This window comes from Mastomys coucha, unplaced genomic scaffold, assembly GCF_008632895.1.
Source record: "Mastomys coucha isolate ucsf_1 unplaced genomic scaffold, UCSF_Mcou_1 pScaffold21, whole genome shotgun sequence".
Taxonomy (NCBI): domain Eukaryota; kingdom Metazoa; phylum Chordata; class Mammalia; order Rodentia; family Muridae; genus Mastomys; species Mastomys coucha.
In genome coordinates, this window is record NW_022196904.1 from 134,963,121 (window position 1) to 134,987,569 (window position 24,449).

The following is a 24,449-nucleotide window of genomic DNA, read 5'->3' on the forward strand; positions in this document are numbered from 1 at the left end:
CATCATCCCTTTATTCATTTGTAGTGAAAGCACCTGCTTTGCATTATTTTCTCTCAGACTCACATGGGTTCCAGGGACATACACATACTACAACTAAGAGATAACCTCGCCGGGCGGTGATGGCTCACGCCTTTAATCCCAGCACTTGGGAGGCAGAGGCAGGCAGATTTCTGAGTTCCAGGTCAGCTAGGGCTATAAAGAAACCCTGTCTCGAAAAACCAAAAAAAAAAAAAAAGAGATAACCTCACTCAGGCCAGGGTAGTTAGTCCGTAAGTTGTGTACTCATTCCTAACCTAGCCAGACACATTGAAGTCTGGGAGAGCTTCCTAGGGAAGAAGGTACCTGAGCCTGAAGCCCACTTGCCAGCCCCCTAGAGCCATGGAATCAGAAGAATAACCAACTTGGCAAGCTTTGCATGTGACTCAGATTGAGCTCTGTGTCTTGAAGGTTTGAAGGGTCTCCTCTCCCTCTCCACTTCCCTCTCTCTCTCTCTCTCTCTCTCTCTCTCTCCTCCCTCCCTCTCTCCCTCCTTCTCTCTTCCCACTCTCTCCTTCTCTCCCTATCTCCCTCTCTCCTTTGCTACCTCTTTCTCCCCCCTCTCCTTCTTTCTCCCTCCCTCCCTCTCTTCCTTCCTTCCTTTCTTTCTCCCTTCCTTCCTCTCTCCCTAACTCTTTCTCTCCCTGTCCCATTCTCCTCTTACCACTTCCTTCTGGAGTGTAACAGTTCACTTTTCAGTCCACTTTGAAGAACAAACACATTTAAGATTTTGTTTTAAGCCAGATCAGTATACAATGGAGTGGAGAGAGGATGCCTGACTGCTGCTCCTTAAACTTTGGGAGCAAATTCAGAGCTGCCTGGATTGACTTCATTGAGGTTATAATGTAAAAGGAAGAAAACAAGCAAACCCTCTGACTTCCACAAAGGACGTCTTGACATCTACCCATTATATACTGCAACAGAAAGAGGAGTTCTGCATAAATACTGTATATTAGGTAAGTTTGACCTGAGAAGAGATGCCCCCAGCGCCACTCATTCTTTTCTCTTCTCTTCCACTCTGCTGACACAGATCCAGAAATGGGGCCATTACTGTCTGGCAGAGAACAAGGTCCAGGAGGGCAGGGTTGGCATACAGGATGTTGCTGGGTCAGGTTAAGAAATTCTGAGGTTCAAGAGGAGGAACCAGGGGCTGGTGAGATGGCTCAGCCGTTAAGAGCACCGACTCTTCTTCCGAAGGTCCTGAGTTCAAATCCCAGCAACCACATGGTGGCTCACAACCATCTGTAATGAGATCTGACACCCTCTTCTGGTGCGTCTGAAGACAACTACAGTGTACTTACATATACATATAAATACATATAAATACAAATCTTTGGGCCGGAGGGAGTAGGGCCAGAGCAAGCAGAGGTCCTGAGTTCAATTCCCAACAACCACATGTACAGCTACAGTGTACTCATATACATAAAATAAATAAATCTTTAAAAAAAAAAAGAGGAGGAACCAGAGTCTCCTAGGAGACCTGAGCAGTCACCCACTTAGCCTTGAAGTTCACTCTCTTTCCCTGCTGTTTTTTTACAAGCTTATAGTGTGAGAGCTGGCAAGGAGCTGGACTTCCCTAAAAGGATGGCTGACAGCTGCCCAGTCTGAGAAAGGGACCCTCCAGCCATGTTGACCACTCTGTGGCTCTCAGGCTTCTAGGAAAGGAAGGGAAGATGACATCTGGAGAGAGGGGGGGTGTGGAGAGGAAAGAGAAGGAGAGGCAGAGGGAAAGAGAGAGAGAAAGATTGTGGCTTGAGATCCACAACAGATCACCAGCTAAATGGAACCTGAGCCCCACCAAACTTCCAGTCACATGGACTATCCACTCAAGATGGACACTGCTGGGGCTGGTAAGATGGCTCAGCGGTTAAGAGCACTGACTGCTCTTTCAAAGATCCTGAGTTCAGATCCCAACAACCACATGGTGGCTCACAACCATCCATAGCACACTCTTCTGGTGTGTCTGAAGACAGCTACAGTATACTTACATATAACAATAAATAAATCTTAAAAAAAAAAAAAAGATGGACACTGCCTCAGTTTATGAAGACCAAGGACACAGGACAGACAGTAGACACAGTCTCATGGAGGAGGGATGCGCTGAGCAGGTCTGCTGAAGGAGGGGGCTGTTAACAGTGAGGAAGAGGAAGGTAGGTGTAACCACAAGGGGGAGCAGTTGAGCCTGGAGGGTAGACGGGGACTGGTGAGTAGAAACAATTGTTTCTATTGGGTGCAAACAACAATTTGTACCCAAGCCTTGGTTTCCTTAACAACAGGGCTACTGTAAAATCAAAGAGGCAGGTAAATGTCCCTGCTTGTTTGTACCACCACAGCTCAGACACCGGCTCTTTCAGAAAGTCTTCTTGTCTCAGTACCAAGATGCGCCCTCACGGGGAGGGTGGGGGAGGGTGGGGGGGGGCAAGGAAAGCAGAGTGTCAGGACAGGCCTTCCTCAGAGTTCTGAAATGTCTCTCTGTCTCTGGATGGTGAGCACTGCATGGAAATGCCCCATAGTGGAGGGCACTCTAGAAGACTCTGGAAGGACAGGAAAGTTACAAGGCATAGAGTAGACAAAATTCACAAGCCTCAGGAGGGTCCTGAAACTTACAGGATTCACAGGATTCCTCTCAAAAGCTATACAAGCTTAGTAATGGCTGCTGAGAGGAGATGCTTCAACCTGCAGTTGCCTCCAAGTTGAGCTCCAGGGATGCAGTATTGGGGAGTTGTGACCCAGGCTGAATTGGGCTTCTCAGTGATATATTTGCTTTTGAGTCACCCCCAGTCCTGTGAGTTATCCTAGGAAACTCACTGGTTCACTTAGGCCTGCCCCATTACCTCTGAGCTTTAGTAGGTCACAACCTGTTTTACCAAGGACCACCCCTGCTAGAGATAGTCTGCACAGAACTCTTAGGAAGACCAGTGACAGGGTGTCAATCGGATCCATTCACAATTGCCTTGGTTTACAAAGGACCCATAGATAGGCCTTTACCCCCACGCTAAACTGTCAGTGGCAGAACCTGCAAGTTACCTGCCTGTGTCACTGCCATGCCTGATCTGGAGAGATCCTGATCAGTCTCAGCCAGGACAGCAACTCTGGTATGTTCTAGTGAAACAGTGCCTGCAGTTCCTAGTCCTCTTTCCTACAGACCTTCCCACCTTCAGCTGTTTTTACCTCGCTCTGCATTTCCAGCCCCCTTCGGGTAGATCGAGGAGTCAATTTCAGGACTCCATTGGCAGGCTAAGGCCTCTAGATTTTCTCTCAGTTCTCAGGTGGTGTCACACCCAAAACTGAGTGTGGTCGTTCCGACTTCTCTCCAACGCCACAGTTGCGGTTAAGTTTGAAGCTGATGTGACAGGACATTGCCTATCCCCTTTGACTGCCAGAGTCACCCACTCTCCTCAATCCACCTGTCAGATAGGAGATGTCTCCCCAGGACAGAGACCAAGATTCCATACTACCCAGGTGGACATGTAGACAGATCTCAGGTTCTGCTGACTGGCTGCCTCTGGGGACAAAAGGCACTGTCTAAGACATGACCAGGGCAACTACAGCCTGGCAAAGTCAGGTTCATAGCTCCATCCAATGGAGTCTAAATAGATGGGATGGTCAGAGGGATACCTTGGCCTCTGGCCCTCATGACTGGCACCAGGATGGAACAGAATGCCAACACAGCTTGAAGCCCAGGAAAACAACATGCAGGGTCCAGTGCACACTGGGAAACGCCCTGAGCCTTTGAGCAGCATGTGAATGATTCTCTGCACCGGTCAGGTCACAACCTGTCTCTGCCTATGAGGGCCTGGTAAAAGGACAGCCATGCACAACAGGACACTCACATGACGGCCATTCAGTGGAGTGAAATCCGTTCTTTGGGAACAGGCTCAATACTCAAATACTCATGAGGCACAAAGGAATGGCAGGTATGTTTTAAAAAATTAAGTTTATAAATATTTTCTCCGCTGTACAAAGTTTTCCCAGCCCTGCCCACCCCTTCACCGCTCACATTTCTCACTTGTTAAAAATCCCAATTATATTTATTTTTTAAATCATAAAATATATTTTTCCTTTGTTCATATTTAAAAATATTTACAGGGAGGCAGCGAGGCCAGGGTGGATGGCCAAGGTCAGGATGAGTCCGTGCAGGGGGATGGAGGGGGAGGGAAGAGGTGGCAGTAGCTTCTCTCAGTGACTGGCGAGGGTGGACAGCTGTCCTCTGCAGACAGGTACTGGCTGTGGGGAGTGGGCGGGGGTGGGTAGGGGTCTGAGTCCGAATTCAAGTCCAGGTAGTATTTGCTGGTCTTCCAGCGACTGGTGCTGTAGTCACTGTCACACACATCTGTGCTGCAAGGTGTTGTCGGGGGTGCCATACCTCGAATGATGTAGGGCCTAGAAGGAACAAAGAAGAAGTTCACATGTGTGCCTAGCCCTGTGAGTACAAGGCCCTTAAGCTGCTGCTCCTTAGCAATGATTACAGGCAGAAGGCCTGCCAGGTGGCCTAACCTAGAGCTTACTCACTCACTCTCTGCCTCTACAGCCAGGGGTTGGTAAGAACTAGATCCCTGGTCCCCTTCCAGACAACAGGTTAGCAGAGCCTGCTGGCTGACCTGCAGAAGCTCACTTAACCTCCGAACTTCTTTTCTCAAAAGGAAAGAGCCCTGCTGTGTGTGTGTATATATGCATGTGTGAAAGTACACGTACACATGTATGGAGGTCAGAGGTTGAACTCAGGTGTCTTCTATCACTCTCCACATTATCCTTTGAAGCAGGGGCTATCACTGAACCTGAGGCTCTAATTTAGCTATACCAGCTGGCCAGTGAGCCCTAGGATCCTCCCGGCTCTGTTTCCCAGGCGCTGGGAGTCTCAGAGCTCTCCACCATGTGTGGTCTTTTACTCCATTCCTAATACTTGCATGGCAAGTAATATGCCCAGTCCCAGCCTTATTTCTTTTTTTTCTTTTTTCTTTTCTTTTTTCTTTTTGGAGACAGGGTTTCTCTGTGTATCCCTGGCTGTCCTGGAACTCACTCTGTAAACCAGGCTGGCCTCGAACTCACAAATCCTCCTGCCTCTGCTTCCCAAGTGCTGGGATTAAAGGCGTGCACCACCACTGCCCAGCAGAAGTTAAGATTCTATGTGGAACATGCTAGAAGCATATATGCCTACTGGAGAAAGTGTTTAATAGCTATTATGTACAATGCTCTTTCCTGTGACCAGTGAGAATATGTGGTTCTGGAACACTCTTAAGGTGAAGCACCCTGACCTTGATGATGCCTCCCAAGCTCCCAGGAGCTGCCTGTGTCAGCCCTGTGTCATAAATTCTGTGTCAGGCCCTGTGTCCTGAACTCACCAAGGCAGGGATCAGTTTGTTTCAGAGTCTGGACCCACCATGCTGGGGTCACACTGTGAGCAGGAATGGGAGGCTGAAATAGTGGCAACACACACCTCATGGAACTCAGCCTTAGCAAGGTCAGGCCGTGAAAGGGACCCAGAGCAAAGGCAGGCAAGGTGGAAGACTCAGGAAACGGGCTTTGCAGGCATGGATATTTCCAGTCTGGGGACAGTGGCAGACAGGGCTATGGAGTCAATGACAACTCCGGGTTGGCAGTGCAGGCTGCATGTTATACTTTGACACCAGCAGCCACTGTGGGTGCTTGGGCAGCAGGCAGAAGGGGCTGCAACCCTGGGACAAGTGCAGTGCAGTTCCCAGGAATGGCCACTAGATGGCAGGCAGGGCCACCCTGCAAGATGCAGTCAGAGAGGCTGTGTGGTTGCCCCAACCAGAGCTCTGCAGTTGGGGCCCTGGCCTTCTTTCCAGGCCTTGACAGCTAGCTCCCTAGGGATGAGGCCAGAGTACCTAGAGGGTAGCCTGTTAGTCATAACCACCTTTGCACCCTAGGCTCTCTAGTTACTACAACCACAGCAGTATACAGTATTCTGCTTTTCCCGTGCATTCTGGGGCCCCTCTGTCATAGGTTGTGAGTTCTCTGAGCAACATGAGCCATTTTCATCAAATCAGCTGTGTCTATACACCAGAGCCCATCACCTGCCGTCCTCACCTGACAGTCCAGTGGCTCCTGCACTGCACCCCCAACCATTTGTATGCAACTCTGCTCTAATTTGTCTGGCCTGGGGTCTCAGGAAGATTTCCTGAAGGAAAACTCCATCTGTACCAATAGACTCACTAGTTCTCTGCTGTGAATTTTGATGGAATATCACTGGGACCTTATGAAAAAGAGTAAGCTAGGCATTTGCATTACCCCAACATTAGGAATGCTTACAACACCACTCTCATGCGTGAGAATTGGGGGTTGGAGTCAGGCTGGGCCAGCTTTTGGGGTTCCCAGCTCAGATAGGCCACTGTCTTGAGAAAGGAGCAAAAATCATCCCGTGGCTGGAGAAATGGCTCAGTGGTTAGAAATGTTTATTGTTCTTACAGAGGACCAGAGTTCAGTTCCCAGAACTCACATCCGGTAGCTCACAATTGCGTGTAACTCCAGCTCCAGGGGATGCCTCGGACCTTTTCAGGCACAGGCACATGAACACACACACAATATTAAAAAATCATTCTAACACAGGTTACATTAGTCAGGTTTTGACCAGAGTCAGCACCAGACCTCTTTTTAAATATACACTTGAGCTTCAAGGCCCTGGCACCATGGTAGCCAGGTCCATGGCCAGGCTGAGCCACAGCAGGGCCTAAAGCCTGAGCCTTGGGCCTAAGCACGGGTTTCCCTACAATGAGACAGCACTGGAGCTGAATACTCTTCTGCATTCCTTCAAGGCCATGCTCCAGTTGTCCCAGGCAATGAAGAAACCCGTTATGTAGGGTATTCACATGGGATATGAACAACACTTAGCCAGCACTGAGCTCACACTCAGCAGCAGCCCCAAGAACCCAGAGAGGAGAGGAAAACAGTGTAGATAGAGCCCATGGGACACATATGAAGGAGGATGGAGACAAGGCCCTTCTCCTTAACTGGGAAGGCGAGGAAAGACTCCTACCTGTATGGTCTAGCGGTGGCTGGGATGTTTGAAGAATAAAACATGTCCATGTTGTACAGGGAGGGGTCTGTGGCCGGGGATGGCGGTGGGTTCAGGATCTGAGGAGAGTGAGATGGGTTACTCCAAGCCTTTCTAGCCTGAATCATTCATTCAGCTTGCCAGCCTGGGGTCTGGGGTTCCATTCTCTACCTGCAGTCCCCAGAACCCTTCTAGAGCTAGTGAAACTTAAAAAACAGAGGAGGGCATCAGCCATCTTTCCCAAAGATGGCGGTGGTCAGAGGCATGGAGACTGAAGTGCTTTCAACCAGATGTCCTCGGCCCTCTCAACATTACTTAGGTGACCAGTAGGGGGCAGTGTCAGCAAGAGCCTTGGTTTCCTGCTTCAGCACTCCTGTTAGCCCTAAGCCCAGCAGCAGTATGTCTCTGCAGAAGCTGTGTATCTATCTACCTGCCCATGTGCATCTCTCTGCTTTCTCAGATACCTCCAGCTGACTGCACTTGCCTTTCACTCCTGCATCTCCTGCCATTCCCCTGACCTGGCTCCTATTCAAGATGCCCCAAGTCCCTGCTGGAGCTTTAACCAATACAGAGGTTGGACAAGGAGGGAGAGGTGGTGGCCCGCCCCTTTCTCAAGGAGCTTAGCCTCTCACCTCTGACTGGGATGGGAAGAAAACAAAGTGGACTGTGAGAATGTGCTCTGCTGAGGGCTTGGTGGCAGACCCCTCTAAGTATGTCTGACTAGATCCTGAGTGCTGAGACCTAGTCAATGGCTCGATGGTAGATGAAACATGGTCTAAAGGCATTTGAAGTAGCAAAAAGAGGAAACAGAGCCTACTCGGAAGAAGTAGGTCCCCGAGGAAGACCTAGCCCCAGCTCCTTTCTGTGCCCCTTTCTTTCTCTTGCGTCCTAACTCATGAAGCGGTTCTGTCCCTCTCTCCTACCACCATGATGTTTGGTCCAAGAAACTCTGGGCTGAAACCTTTGAATCCCTGAACCCATAAGCCAAAATAAACCACACTCCCCACCCCCTGCTTTAAATTGTTTGTATCAGGTATTTCCTCATGTTATTTTTTTTTTTTTTTTGGTTTTTCGAGACAGGGTTTCTCTGTGTAGCTCTGGCTGTCCTGGAACTCACTTTGTAGACCAGGCTGGCCTCGAACTCAGAAATCCGCCCGCCTCTGCCTCCCAAGTGCTAGGACTAAAGGCGTGCGCCACCACCGCCCGGCCCTCATGTCATTTTTAATCCTGCACTAGACTAGTTGTGTTTTGACAGCAACAGTCTTGCAAGTGTGGCCCTCTGCTGGCAGGAAGGAGAACTGTCCCCTGTAGCAAAAGAGGTCAAAATGGCAAGCCAAGGCACCCAAATAGGTACCAAGATTGAGGTTCTAAGATTGAGACAGCTCCCAGTGACCCAACCTGTGACAAGGAAGAAACAGGCATCTCATCTACACCCACTGAGAAATAAGCCAGGCTGGGGTCATCATGCACACTCTTCCCAGGGATGCGCTAATGTGGAATGTCCGAGCACACTGAGTACAAGCCACAGAGCAGTTGGATAAACATTGCTACCATCAAATGCCAGGCTCAGAGCAGACTTTTCAGGAGCAATTGTTTTACTTCACTTGATCCTATTTACTTATCTGTATATTTGTTTATTTGTTTGAGGCAGTGTCTCACCATGTAGCTCTGGCTTGACCCAGAATTCACTATGTAAACCAAGCTGACCACAAGCTCACTGTGTAAAGTAGGCAAGCTTGGAAATCATTATGTAGACCAGACTGGCACTGAACTCACAGATATCCAATTGTCTTTGCCTCCCAAATACTGTAATAAAGTGCACACAGGTTAGATAAATTTTATTTTTGAGACAGGCTCTAACCATTTATCCCAGGCTGGCCTCATACAAATGGCAATCCTCAGATTCAGCCACTCGAGTGCTTGGATTAGAGCATGAGCCACAACGTTTAGCTAAGCTGGCAACAAGCCTCAATATGCTATTCTCTGTATGTGTGGTACTAGGGGCTGAATCTGGAGCCAGAGTCATGAGAGGCAAGCACTCTACCACTGAGCTACAGCCCCAACCTGCACATGTGTAAACTGGTAAAATCCACATTTGAAGGATCATGTCTATGTCCTCCTGCTTATGATACTAGACTGCATTTACTCAGCTTCTTACCCTGTGAGGAACTGGGGTGGGAGGGATTATCCCTTGTGGTTGAATGTAAATTCACAATGACCTAAAACTGAGGTTAAAAAAAAAAAAGCCACTTCCTTCTTAGAGAAAATTAAGTTTGTACCTTACGAACACATAAATTACAACTCCAAGCTTACAGAAAGAGCCTCCTGGAACAAGAGCACATCTGTGATCTCAGGTACTAGGGAGGCTGTGGCAGAAAGATGAGTTCAAGTTCAAGGCCATGGTAGAGCAGATCTTGTCTCAAAACACAGTAACAATGCCCAGAGAACTCACAGAGTAGACCTCCTGGGGTCCCACATGACTTAGCATCCTTATTCCATGCTCTCTGAATACTGCACCGTGAACATGTTACAGTAGCTACTTCTGAGGAGCTGGCTCTGTGGTTTCCTGGGGACCCCACTTCCATGTGCAGGTCTGTAGACCTGTGACTGTGGTCAGCCCACTGAGTGCAGGGCTTTAACTCCCATGAGGTAGTTCTGTGCCGTCTCTGCCAGCCAAGATAGCTATGAGACTACCAAAACATTGGGTGTTCTAAACTCCAGATATCTCTGGAACTTTCAGAAGACTTGGCTCCTGTCCTGTCACCACAGATAACACCAGCCTCAGCCCCGTCCACTCAGGATGAGAGGAGGCAAGATAAGGAAATGACAGCACACAAATACCCCAAGGGACACCCCAAGGGGAAGAGGAACCCTTGGCAATGTGGGGCTCCCTAGGAAGACGCTCAAGGGGCTGTCCTTGCCTTTGTGTAAGCCGCAAGACCTGGGCTAGGCGAAGTTCTTACAGAGCATGCAGCCAGCACCAAGGTCTCCAAGGACACCCATTATTGTAGCCCCCACGGTGGCTTTGCCCTCTAGGGTATGTTATCATAGTCAACCCAGGCCTAAAAATACTAATATCTGTCTTGACTCTAAAAATTATTACATCAATTTATTTGTTGGAGGCCGGCGCACATGCGCACAGTATATAGGGAGGTCAGAAGGCAGCCTGAGAGAATTGGTTTTCTCCTTCTGCCATGTGGGTCCCAGGAACTGAACTCAGGTTGGCAGGTGTGTTGGCAAGCACCTTGTTCCTGCTAAACCATCCCTTTAGCCCTATGTTGATTTTTTTGGTTTGTCGAGACAGGATTTCTCTGTATAACCCTGGCTGTCCTGGAACTCACTGTGTAGACCAGGCTGGCCTCGAACTCAGAAATCGGCCTGTCTCTGCCTCCCAAGTACTGAGATTAAAGGTGTGCGCCACCACTGCCCGGCTCTTGATTGTTACATTCATATAACCTACTGCAGGATATTGTTATGATTATTCAGGCTTATTCACAGACTTCTTCCTGTGTCTAATAGATAAATGACATGACCACAGGTCTGTGCGCACAAGAAAAAGCCAGCATGTGTCCTCATGGGGATGGGAGAAATATTACATACAGAATCACTATGTGCAACAAGCCACTCTGGGCAGCACTCCTGGAAATGAGGCTCCTCCTCAGCTTGCCTCAGGAAGGGCATCTCCTCACGGGAGAGGGCTGGATGGTCTCTGCAATGCTTTCCCTGCAGTGTGGCTGGGAAGAGCCAGTCCCTCACCCTAACTCAAATTTGAAAGCTCCAGAGAATATTTAGGAATAAGCCCCATGCTGCCTGATTGTCTCCCTTTGGGGGATGACTGTCAGTTTTCAAGAGATCAAGGTCATGATGGGGGTCACAGATATTCCTGGTAGGAACAGTGTGGGTAAGTTCACCTGGGCTAGACAGGCCCGGCAAGGCATCAAAGACCAAAGTGTACGGCTAGTCCTGGATGCCAGAAAGTCCCAGGAATAACCGGGATTAGAGGTGACAGTTCTGCTTCTGTACTTCCTTTATTCTCTGAGCTTTGTCTTTGATTTTTCTTTTGTTTTGTTTGTTTTAAACAATGTCTTGCTATGTAGCCTTAGCTGTCCTAGAACTTGTTATGTAATTCATGCTAGCCTTGAACTCATAGAAATCCTCCTGCCTCTGCCTTTCGAGGACTAAAATCAAAAGTGTGCACCCTGACACCAGGTTGTTATTTTGGGTTTTGAGAAAGAAAGACATGTATCTCAGGCTGTCCTCGAACTCCTTGTGTAAACAAGATGACCTTAGATTCCACATCCTTCTACCTCCATCTCTATACCCACTCTCCTGTCTGTGGGATGGAACATGGTAGACCTTTGGACATGCACCCGAAGAACTGAGCCACATCCCCTTCTGTATCTGTGTTTTGTAGACCATTTTGATAGCCACAGGTCACCCTCTCCTACACAGAAAACAACAGCACCAGTGAGAAGCAGGGGAGCATCACTCAGCACCCTTCAGTGAGAAGCAGGGCGGCATCACTCAGCACCCTTCAGTGAGAAGCGGGGGGCATCACTCAGCACCCTTCTCTGGGGTGCTGGAAGAATCGCTAGCTCTGGAAGTCCCTGGAGCCAGCACTAAGGGGAAAGTCTCCCACCGCCAAGCATTTCCCTGCTCGCCTCACTCACTGGTGGATATAGTGTGGCCTTTGTGCTGGACGAGCTGCTAGATGAGGCCCCAGTGACATGATTCCGGTCATAGAGGGGCACGCTGCCCCGCCCTCCCACCAGGCTCATGGAACTCATCATGGACTTGCTGCACGGGATGCCTGTGGAAAGAGCAAGGCAGGTCAGAATGAGCAAACTCCCACCCTGGGTCCTGATGCCCATGAAATGCTTCCTACTCGGGAAGCTGTGTCCCAACCGACACTGTCTCTACCTCCTGCAGGTCCGGGTTTCTGGCTATACTGGGGCAAGCCATTCAAGTCTCTATAAAGCATTCAGACTCAGAGTGATTGCTAGAAAGGCTGGAGAAGGGAGCTGTGTTGGGCTGAATGGAGAACATACCACACAAACAGAGCCCAGGCATCCCAAGAATCCTGAGATAGCAGTGCTGTGGCAGCGCCCTGACAAGTCCTGTCCTCTACCCCTACAAAGAATCAGGTCACATCAACCTCTGGACATGGCAGACCTAATGAGGCTTAGTGACAGAATAGGCCAGGAAAGGAGGCCAAAGCTGGAGAGGTTTGGGCAGTCTCCATGGTGGCCCCAGAGGAAACAGGTGCTTTCACCCTCACAAGGCACGGATATGGCCACACCATGCTATGGACAGGGTTCAAGCAAAAAGTGTCACCCCTGGGAACTTGCAAATATGAATGGTATTTTTGCAGGTGACCTTCCAGGTTCTTCCCAGACAACTCAACCAAACTACCTCCATCACAGAGTGAATGCTTCAGGCTCCTCACCTGGGAAGGGACCATGCTGTGAGCCACCTGGGGCTATGAAGTTGAGAGGCACGTGAGGGGCTCCACCGACATACTCGTGGGGAAAGGGCCCACTGGCCCCTGTGTAGCGCTGGCACATCACACGCTGGCACACAAAGTAGACCCCACCCATGACGAAGAGGGAGAGGATGATGCCAATGACGGGCCCAATGGCGCTGCTGTGGGCTGGGATGTCGTCAGAGGGTGGCTTGTTGATTTCTGTTGGGTAGGGATAGATTGCTCACATTAATCCCAAGGTGAGGGCTTGCCACAGAAAACATGCTGTGACCCCTAGAAGACCTTTGCTCAAACCCCAGCAGCTGCAGGAAGGAGCAAATGAGCTGGGGACATGGAATATGGCTCATTTGGGACCATTGCCGCTGTTCCTGGACCTGCCAGGGGCTCACCCATCTTCTGTGCCTGGCCAACCCTGCCTCCATTCCAGTGGCCCTGAACCATGTTCACATGGCACTGCCCAACAGTGTACTGGGTGGAGGTTGGCAGCAAGTATTCCCTAGTTAGCCTGTATCATGGTGAAAGAGAGCTGGGATGGGTGGTCTGGAACTGGGTGTGAGCAGCTGGGTGCCAGTCTACAAGGGTCTATTGGGGGCAGAGCCCTTGTATCATCCCAACAGCAAGAACACCAGAACAAGAAGGACACATCCCTAATTCAGCTGGCAAATGTGTGTTCACTTTGGGAACCAACAGTCCCATAGACATCAACTCCATCCCTTCCGCCTCAGAGGACAGGGCCTGAGTATGGGAAGTGTCACCAAATATACCAGGCCTATGGAAGTCCATGTGCTGACTCACCAGATGAGGCCCATGCCTAGCAGAAGACAGGGGACATCAGCAACCCCAACTCTGCCACCTTAGCCAGGCTACTTACGAGTCGGTGACCAAAGTGTCTAACCTGTGATGGTGTCTGAGTCCATGGGGGAAACTGTCCTGTCCCACATACCCTCCTCTCCAGAAGCAGAGGTCTAAGCCCTGGTCCCCATGCAGTGGACAGAGTAGCCACAAAGCATTACATCTCTCTGAATTCCAGTTCCTTCCTGTCTCTATCGACAGCTCTAGCAAGCCTTCCCTGACTGCCCTAATGACCCATTATCCAGCAGTAACACTCACATTCTTGGGTATCAGTCAATGTTATCCAAGGGATATGTATGGCATACGTATAAGTGCACATGTGTGTAAAATGTATACACTTCATTTTTCTTGTACCACATGCAATCTCAGGTCTCCTGTTGTGGAGCACACTGCACCAAGTAAGATCCCAGTTGGCAAAAATGTGGCTGCTACTCAGATCTGAGGCCAATGGCTCATGGTGAAGCAGACTCCAAAGCGGGCCAGCCTCTGTACTTCTGGCCTAGCCAGCACTCCATCCCATTAGGAGAGACTCCACAGCTCAGCCTCCACTTTCTAGCTGTTGCCTCTCTCTGATAGATTTTTTTTTTTAAATATTTAGTTATTTTATGTATGTGAGTATAATGTAGCTGTCTTCAGACACACCAGAAAAGGGCATCAGATCCCGTTACAGATGGTTGTGAGCTACCATGTGGTTGCCAGGAAGTGAACTCAGGACCTCTGGAAGAGCAGCCAGTGCTCTTAACTGCTGAGCCATCTCTCCAGCCCCTCTCTGATGGTTTGTGTCATCAAGTTGACACAATTTAGAATCACTTGGGAAGATAGTCTAAGTCAGGTTGGCCTGTGGGTACATAGGAACCTGAGTTTTGGCCCTAAACTGTATAAGAGAAGAGAAAGTGAATTGATGAGTAGGTATGTATGCATCCATTCCTCCCTCCATCCCTCTTCCTGACTATGGATGTGATCAGCAGCTTCAAGTTCCTGCCTGAACCTCCCCACAATGATGGACTGTAACCTAGAACTGAACCCAAATAAACCCCTTCTCACCAAGTTGCTTGTATCAGGGCATTTCATCCCAGCAACAGAAAAAATAAAGTAGGACACTCACTAAATGAGGCCTCCCAGGTGCCTCATGCCCCACAGCCCCAACCAACCTCCACATCAGACCCCGCCTCACCAAGGGACTGCCTGAAACCACTCACCACACATGAGCTCATCAGACCCATCAGCACAGTCGGGGAAGGAGTCGCACTGCTGCTTGATGAGGACACACTGGCCGCTGGTGCATCGGAACTGATTGGGCAGACAGACAGCTGTGGGGAGAAAAGGGCGGTGCTCAAAAAAGCCATAGGGCAGCAGCCTTGCCTGGCTCCAACCACAAAGGTCTGATTCCAATGCAGACCCAACAGCAGGAATACTTTCTAAGACCCAGCTAGAAAAGACCATGGGAAATCCAGTCACCTCGAACATGACCCCTGTTCCTAGGCCTGTTCAATGCCAAAGGGCACAGAGACCTGACCAGGACAGTAAGCAAGAGACCTTGACACCTAGCCTGTGCCCTGGAGGCACACAGCCTGAGTCAGAGACTGCACGGAGCAAGAAGCAACAGCCTCAGCTCCAGGATCAAGCAGGATTTCCGAGAAGGTGGAGTCGGCAAGAATGCCATTTCCTCGGTGCAGGCGGGGTTGGGTCAGTGGAGCCCAGAACTCCATGAAAGTAGAGGTTGCACGTGTAGAGACCAAGGCTGCTAACATCTGGGAGAGAGTGGGCAAGCAAACCTGCAGACCGCAGCACACTGAGAAAGCACCTGTGGGCTTAGCATCTTCTCACAACCATCTATCTGGACCCTCTCCTCACATACCCCAGGTGCTGACCTGGGAATAGGAGATAAGGGCGCTCTGTCCTTCCTGGAGGTGGGGGGGCCAGCACCTGCTGTTGGCGGTGAGGAGAGTGGGCAGGTGAGTGGGATGAGGGAGGGATTTGAAATTGACCACATGACACTCTGAAACCAGAAGCAGACATTGCCTGCTCTGTAACCAACCACCCAGCTCTCCTGTCTAGCCTGAGAGTGGCCCACATGTAGTGGAACAACATGTGGGCCTGGCAGAGCCAATGTACCTTTATTTACAGACACAGGCAGCAACATTATAGACACTGGCACATGTGCTGTTACCATGGCTTCCACCAGATCTCCCAGAGCACTGAAGAGCTACAAAGCAATCGCCATGGCTGCACAGAGAAACCTGCCAAGGTCGCTCCAGACCGTGTCCCCTACAGAACATCAGGTCATGCTGAATGAGGATGCAAGAGAGTGGCAGGCAGCATCTGAATCATGGAGAACAGAACCCATTAGCTTTGGGCAGAGACAGTAAGAATGCCACAGGAGCAGCTCAGTGCCAGATCTGGGTCTACGGGGCTGTAAACATGTGGCAAGCGACAAAGTTCAGTGCGAGTCATGTATCAGAGGGGCATACACAGCAAGTGCTACGAGATGTAGATCTTTGGAAAGATCTACAGGAGGGTCAGTGAGGGCTGGAGACATGTCAGCAGTTAGGAGAAAAGGGTTGCTCTTCCAGAGGACCTGGGTTCAGTTACCAGCACCCACATGGCAGCTTACAGGCATCTGTAACTCCAGCTCCAGGCAATCGAACACCCTCTCCTGGCCTCTGCCAGCACCAGGCATGCACGTGGTACACGTGGTACAAATATATACATTCAGGCAAAACACCTATACATATAAAATTGAAATTTAAAAAAAATGTAATTAAAGGCTGGCCAGTGAGATGGCTTAATGCAGCAGTTCTCAAACTATGGGTCTCACAACCTCTTGGGGGGAGGGGGGGTCAAAAGACCCTCTGGCAGGATCACGTACAGGGTATCTTGCAAATCAGATATTTATATTATGATTCATAATAGCAACAAAATTACAATTATGAACCAACAAAATAATTTTATGGTTTGGAGTCACCACAACATGAGGAACTGTATTAAAGGGTCACATCATAGGAAGGTTGAAAACTGGCTTAGTGGGTAAAGATGCCTGTGAGTATGAGTGCACATGTATGTGCGCACGCACACACACACACACACACACACACACACACACACACACACACACACGATCTCAAGATAAGGCTGAGGGCCAGGTTGTGATGGTACACACCATTAATCTCAGCACTCAGGAGGCAGAGACAGACAAAATTCTGTGAGTTTAAGGTAGCCTGGTCTATAGTTTCAGGACAGCCTGAATGGAGAAACCCTTGTCTCAGGGAAGAAAAAAAAAAACAAACAGAAAGGGGGAGGGGATGGAGAAGGGGAAGGGGAGGAAGAGGGAGAAGAAGAGGAAGAAGGAGAGGGAGGGAGGAAAGAAAAGAGGCTAAGAATGTAGCTAGGTTAACAGAGTGCTTACATAGCATTTAGGAAGCCTTGGGTTTGATCCACAACACATCACACTGGTAGTGTATGCCTATAATCCTAGCATGCAGGAGGTAAAAAAAAAAATCAGAAGTTCAAGGCTATCCTTAGATACATAGCAAACTCAAGGTTAGCCCAGGCTACATAAGGTCCTATCTCAAAAGCAAAAAAAAAAAAAAAGTATATAGTTGTATCTAAATGCAGACCTTGCTGGTTAGAGTGGTCCCAGGTGGCCAGCATTATCCCACATATGGCACAATGCAGTGCAGCACTTTCTTTGAAGATGTCACTATACCAGACATGAGCCCTAGAAGCAACTAGCTGATGACTGGACTTACCTTACATTTCTGCAGAAGTCACTACCAAATGTGGAAATATGACCAAGACTCTCAGCCTGTCTTTATGTCAACTGCAGGAGCATTTCTTTAGGCTGTGCCTAAAACTCACTTCATTTGTTCCCACCAACAGGACCTGCCAATCTAGCTGTTTTCTAGCACCTCTACTTGTTGTGGAAGGCAAAATGGAGCCCTGTGTTCGGTGTATAGGAAGGAAGGACAAATGGCTTTAATGGGACCTGGGTGGGAGATGGCAGCCAGTGTAGGCAGGGCAGGGCCTCACCATCACAGTTAGCTTCATCAGAGCGATCCTGGCAGTCGGCCTCACCATCGCAGCGTAAGCGCAGGTCCACGCATTGGCCTCGAGCACAGGGGAACTGAGAGGCGGAGCATACTGGGCAGCCTTCCTCATCGCTCTGGTCGGCACACTCAGGGAAGCCATCACAGCGCCAGGCTCCGGGAATGCAGTCGATCTCACCAGTGGTACATGCAAACTGATCGGGGGAGCAGGTGGGAGGCTCTAGGGGAGGGAAGGAGACCACAGTTCATGCAGGCTCTACCCAGTGAGCCATGCAAAGGCAAGGCTGGGCTTCAGTGCACTGACTTTGTGTTAGTAGTGCCCTGGGCACTGCTCATGTGACACCCTCAGCCCCAGCACAGATGAAGGCAGGGACGAACAAGTTGCCTTCAAACTTGCCGTACAGTCAAGGATGACCTTGAGTTTCTGATCCTCCTGCCTCCACCTCCTTAGTACTGGGATTACATGTGTGTACCACCATACCTGGTTAACACAGCGTGAAGAACTGAACCCAGGCCTGTGCATGAACTCTGCCAATTGAGCTTCATCCTTCACATCTCTCTCACCTTCTTGTGTGTGTGTGTGTTGTATATGCACATGTATGTGCGGGTGCATACACCTATGCACACATGGAGAACATCTTTCTCCATCACTTTCCACCTGCTTTGAGAAAGGTCTCTCAATGAACCTGGACCTTGCTGACAGCCAACAAGCCTCGGGTGATGCCCTGTCTAGGCCCTTCTCCCCATAGCACTGGGGTTACAGGTGCTCCAAAAGTCACGCCTGTCTTTGATGTGGCTGCTGGAGGTTTGAATTCAGGTCTTCATGCTGGCAGAGTTAAGTGTTCTTACCCACTGAGACCCCAACATGTCTCTCTTCTTAGGTAAGGAGCACGGACTGACTGTGAACTTTGGATTAAGTAGCAATCATGACATCGACTATATACAGGATGAAAAACCTGAGACATTTCTTGGCTTCTCAAAGCCTCCATCTCCTCCGCTCTATACCCAGATGCCATTGTATGAGTGTCAGGCCTGTGGGGAAGGGACAGGTGTGTGGCTAGGGCAGGCCACACAGAGGGGGTAGGGGGCTGTACTGAGAGCACTGAAACACTTTAGGCCCTGGCATGCCTGCCTCTCTGCTGGCCACTTGTTATGCCACAGGGCTTCCATCTAAGAGCCCTTCATCCTGTGACCAGACAAGTGTTAAAGAGAGAGAAAAAGGCCCTAAGTAAAGAAATGGCATGCTTGGGAGGTTAGACGCCATTGGGACTGTAGTTTTAACGCATGCAAAGCAGTGATATGGCTCCCAACTCAAAGCCCCAAGGTCTCACTCACCACCACAAGTCAGCAGATTCTGCAGGAGCACGAGGTGGACTGGGCAGGAGCAACGAGGCGTTCCATCACCCTTGGCAATGCAGATGTGGGAGCAGCCGCCATTGTCTCGGGCACATGGATGGGCTGCTGTAGGGACACAGCAAGATGGAATTGGGTCAATCTCTACCTTCCTCCTCAGAGCAAAGGCCAGACTCCTACAGAAGACCATCTCATTTGATCCCAACTCCCAGCCCAATTGATCAATACCAACATGGAACCTGACATAAAAACCGAGTCTGGCAGCAGTGCTGTACTATGAGCACACAGCAGTCTTGCCACAGCACGAGATCAACCCAGTCACCATTCCAGCATGAAGAGGGAAGGTGCTCAGAAGAGAATACCCCTAGCCAGGGAGCTCTGGACAGTTGACAGCCCCTGTGGGGCTGGGGAGAAGTCAGACTGCTGTAAGGGTGTGGCTTCTGGTAGGTAGGCCAACCACACTCCAGTGGACCGTCCCACATCTGGAAGTATATGATATAGGCATCACAAATTGGAGTTGATGGGTTATTAAAAAAATTAAAATTAAAACACAGTAGGAAAGCGTTAGAGAGAAGAGTAGGAATGAGTAGGATCAAAATACATTGTATGAAATTCTCAAAGAATAAAATATTTAAAAAGAGAGCACAGAATCTGGAACACCCAGCCTGTCTCCCTAGACCCCCACATCCCCACCCTTCCAGCCATGGCTTGACACCGTCTGTCTGCTGCTTTCTCTGCTCTTACTGTGGATGTGTCCATGTCCTGACCCTATGACCCATGAGCATAAACGTTAACTGAAAGCAGGGCATTTGCAGATGTAACAGGTAAGGAATCTCATGGTGAGGTCATTGCAGAGGATCTGCGTGTCTATACCCAATGACAAGTGCACTTACAAGACAAAAGAGGGGCAGGAGGAGAGTGCTGGGACAGAATCCAGAGCTTTGTGTATGCTGAGCAAGCCTTTACCAACTGAGCTATACCCCCAGCCCTAGCTCAGGTCTCTGTTGGTTTCATGTGTACACGTGTGAGTGTGTGTGTGTGTGAACATGTAAGGGAATGTACACAACTGTGCACACACACAGATGGACATCATTCCCTGCCTTGTTTCCTTGAAACATCATCACTCACTGAACCTGGAGCTAGCCTGGCCCCAACAATTCTCTTGTCCACACCCCAAGAGAGCTGAGGTTACAGATTACACCAAGGTTTTTAATGTGGGTGCTAGGAATTTGAACTCAGAACCTCATGCTTGCACAGCAAGTGGTCTAACCTACTAAGCCATCCCTCTAATCTCCCTCTTCTCTTAAACAGGTCTTAGTACATATTCCAGGCTGAGATCTACTTCTAGATCCTCCTGTCTCAGCATCCTGTGGCCATGTACGTGCCACTGCAGTTGTGTGCCTCAAGATGCCAGGCCAGGGCTATGCAGTTTAAAAACCTAGGTGGTCACAGTTTACAGCAGAGGTCAGCAAGTCTGTTCTGTCTTGTTACCACATAGCAAGGTTAATTTCCACTTCACCAGGCAGCCTGTCTCCTGCAGTTACCCCATTACCTTAGTCACAAAGTACAAACAGCTATAGATGGCACGTATATGGACAGGCGCAACTGTATACAAAAACACTTTGCTGTGGGATATAGGGTGCTCAGACATAAGTTTGGCCATAAAATCTCATAAGAAAGCATGCTGGGTACTCCACAGCCATGGAGGAGAGCCTATCTGCCCGTACCCCAAACAAGGTCACCTGGGACGTTTTGCATTAAGTATCCACAGGACACCCTCAGTCCTCAGCCTGGCTTGATAAAGGCTACTTGGTTCTTCTGTCCCCTACAAGGAGCTATGGCTAGTGCCTGGCCTACTGTAAAAATAATCAGGCAAGAGCGGTTACCATTACAACTACACCATGACCATTCTGAAAGCCTGTGACTCTGCAAGAAGCCAGGAGAATAGAGAGACCCTGTTTGCCCTGTTTACTAAAACAGGGTCTCACTGTGTAGCCGGGGCTAGCCTGGAACTCTTTATCTAAAGGAGGCTGACCTCAAACTGGCTACAATCCTCCTGCCCCAGCATCCTGAGTGCTGGGATTACAAGTATGCACCACCATGCCTGGCTAGAACTCAGATGTTCTACCTGACACTTGCAGATTATGCAAACGCAGCTTATTGAGAGAGCTCACTTCTGCAGAACCCCAATGACTCAAGAGGACAGAAGCCACACCAGGTGGCTAATTCACTGCTTCAGAGCTCAACCCAGCTTCAAGCAGATTGCCCAACCTCCCCACTCCCCGAAGCACCTGTATTCCATGTTATTCTACAGACACTGGTTACAGATTCCCACTGTATGTCGAGTGACAGAAAAGACACATGGCCAAGTCAAAGGCTCTGGCCTCGAACCCCAGCTGCATGAGGCAGGCATATGAGCACGGTCAATAAGCCACTTTCCTCGTCTCACAGAATTCCTAGCACATGAGACATGCTGCTATGACAAGCGTGCAGCCTGGGTTAGCATAGTCACCCAACACAAAATCAGAAACTTACTTAAAACCTCATGACAGGGCCAGGGAGATGCTCAGAAGGTGAAAGAGCTGGCCATACAAGCTTGGTGACCTGAATTCAGCCCTTGGAACCCACTGTGCTGGCTAGCTTTTCCTCACCTTGACAAAAACTAGACCCACTTGAAGAGGGAAGGAGCCTCAACTGCCTCTATCAGATTGGCCCATGGCCATGTCTCTTAGCATTTTCTTGATCAATGGTTGAAGTGGGAGGGTTTATCCTGGCAGTACACCTAGGTACTGTATAAGAAATCGGGTCAAGTAAGCCAGGAAGAAAGACAGTAAGCAGTGCTCCTCCACGGCCTCTGCTCCAGTTCCTGCCTCCTGATTACTTCCTACCTGGAGTCCCTGCCCTGGCTTCCTTCAGTGATGGACAGTGACCTGTCAGCCAAGTACACCCTGTCCTCTACCACTTGATGTTGATCATGATGTTTATCATAGCAACAGGAAAAGTATCCAGGACACACAAAGGAGGGATAAGGAAAGAACCAACTCCAGAGTTGCTCTCTGACCTCCACACGCTCCACGACATACATGCTTCCATTCCTACATACAACCACAATATACATGTGTGATAGAAATAAAAATAAGATTTCTTTTTCAACTTTATTGTGTGGTTCCACCGTAGTCCCAGCAAAAGGAGAGCCAGGGTATAACCTGAGCCCTGGTTCAGGCAGAATTGGCAGATAGCAGCAGGGACTCCAGCAAAGGGAGTGGAAGGAAAAGTGGGCTCCAGGTACCCACTGAGCACCAAGGGCCTGGCGGGAGGGGAGGACTGGCAGCATGGAGGGGCAGCCACAGTTCTGAACCTTGAAAAGGCAGATAATGCTCCTAGGCCATCTGAGCAGCTGACAAGAAAGGCTGCTCATTGGGATACATGTTCCCCAAAGGCTTTGCACCTAGGAGAGCGGATAGAAGGTCCCTTTTTCTTTTTTAATGGAAACGCAAAGACTTGTACTTCCCAGGAGACATATACTTTTGCCACTGAAGCACTACTGAGAGGCAGCAGAGCCTTTAAGGAGTGGGACCTCGCTGGAGGTGTAGCTCAAGGGTAGAGTATTTATCCAGCGTGCATGAGAGACCTGGATTCACTCTGAGGGCTGCAAAAACAAAACAGCTGGAGCCTAGTGGAGAGATTTTGGATGCTGGGGGGTATGGGGTGTCTTCACAGGAGACACCCGGACCCCACCTCTCTCCTCTGTGCTTGGGTTCCTAGCAGTAAAGCACGTAGCCGCCTTCATCATACAATCATTGCCATGATGTGCACCCCACCTCCCCCCACAGCTAGGAGAATTCCAGCACTCATGAGGACTGTCAAGAATTCCAGGCTAGCCTGGGCTACCTGAAAGACTATGTATCAAAAGTAAACAGATAGATAGATGATAAATATAGGCAAATGACATAGATGGATAGACGGACAGTCAGATGGAATGAAATTGGTAGAAGAAGGGTGGGTAGGTAGGTAGGTAGAAGACAGAACTTTTTTTTTTTTTTTTTGGTTTTTTCGAGACAGGGTTTCTCTGTGTAGCCTTGGCTGTCCTGGAACTCACTCTGTAGACCAGACTGGCCTCGAACTCAGAAATCCGCCTGCCTCTGCCTCCCAAGTGGGATTAAAGGTGTGTGCCACCACCGCCCGGCCAGACAGAACTTTTTTAAAAGCAGGTTTGGGTACTTCGGTCTATAAGCAAATGAATTGATCGCAGAGGGAGGTATCTGGACATGCACTGGCCTTCGGTGCTGAGCCCATGAGCTCCTCGAGCACATGGCTCTTGCACCAGCAGCCCATCTGATGTCAGCAGGGCTGAATCACCTTGCCCTAGGAGACCCCATCACAAACGCCATCCCTCTCACATACAGAACTCCTCCAGGCTGACTTCCTCCACAGCATGGATGCCCGTCAGGTGGGTGACACGGCCCTGAACCCTTGTCCGCTTGTCCCCAGTGGTCTTCTCCACACGCTCGATCATCTGCTGCTGGCGGTCGATCCAGTAGAGGTGCCTGCCCAACACCGTCAGACCTACTGGCTGCACGATATTGGCATCTTCCAGGGTCAGGCGGTTGGCCCCTGTGGTTAGCATAAAGGCTCCATGAGCGGCAGACAAGGGATGAGCCAGACCGAACGTGTTCAGGAGAATGGAAATTTAAAGAAGGAAACATTAGAGGCTGGGGTATTTCTACACTCTCCAGGGCTGGGAGCTGGAGCAGATGCCATAAAAGCTGGCTGCTCACACTAGGGCTGGTCTAGGGGTCAGGATCATACCATCTAACTATGCACCATGATCACTAGCCTCTGTAAGCTTTCTCTCATGACCCATCACATATGTATTGTGTGTGTGTGTGTGTGCACGCGCACGCACCTGTCCAGTATTTATGTGGATGTATTATTTACATATGTCTGCATACACATTTATGTGATTGGGTATTTTGTTCACATGTATGTTTCTATACCATATGCCTACAGTACCTAAGGAACCCAGAGAAAGGGACTGGATCGCCTGGAAGTAGAGTTACAGATGGCTGTGAGCTGCCATGTGGGTGCTGGGAACTAAACTGAGGTCCTCTGTGAGAGGAGCCAGTGCTCTTAACCACTGAGCCATCTCTCCAGCCCCTTAGGTTTTTTTGTTTTTGTTTCTGTTTTTTTTTTTTTTTTTCTTTTTTTGATTTTTTTGATTTTTTGAGACAGGGTTTCTCTGCATACCCCTGGCTGTCCTGGAACTCACTCTGTAGACCAGATTGGCCTCTGCCTCCCAAATGCTGGGATTAAAGGCATGTGCCATCACTGCCAGGCTAGTTTTTGCCACAGCACACCTGCAGAGGACAACTTGCTAGAGGAATCAGTTCTCATCTTCTACCACATGGGTCCTAGGGATCAAACTCCTGTCTTCAGACTTGGTGGCAAGAGCCTTTACCCACAGAGTCATATGGCTGGCTCTCCACCTTAATGTTTTGAGACAGGATCTCTTATTGAACCCGGAGCTCACAGACTAGACTGGCTGGCCAGAAAGCCTCAGGGATCCTCCTGACTCTGCCTTCCTACCACTGGGATTCCAGGCATGTGCCACAGTCCTTGGCTGGGATTGCAGGCATGTGCCACAGTCCTTGGCTGGGATTGCAGG

At 49.6% G+C, this 24,449-nt stretch overlaps 1 protein-coding gene across 1 annotated transcript in view; it reads right to left on the bottom strand.

Moving 5' to 3' along the window:
* Window positions 1–3,954: 3,954 nt before the first annotated feature.
* The window catches only part of Lrp5 (LDL receptor related protein 5), a 105,703-nt gene continuing 85,208 nt past the window's right edge, over window positions 3,955–24,449 (bottom strand). The window contains exons 16-23 of the mRNA XM_031389102.1: window positions 23,189–23,398; window positions 18,767–18,892; window positions 17,415–17,651; window positions 14,585–14,695; window positions 12,498–12,734; window positions 11,722–11,861; window positions 7,034–7,131; window positions 3,955–4,419 (exon numbers count right to left, since the gene is read on the bottom strand). Of these exons, the coding sequence (XP_031244962.1) occupies window positions 4,158–4,419; window positions 7,034–7,131; window positions 11,722–11,861; window positions 12,498–12,734; window positions 14,585–14,695; window positions 17,415–17,651; window positions 18,767–18,892; window positions 23,189–23,398 (1,421 nt within the window). The 3' untranslated portion in view covers window positions 3,955–4,157. The remainder of the gene's footprint in view (window positions 4,420–7,033; window positions 7,132–11,721; window positions 11,862–12,497; window positions 12,735–14,584; window positions 14,696–17,414; window positions 17,652–18,766; window positions 18,893–23,188; window positions 23,399–24,449) is intronic.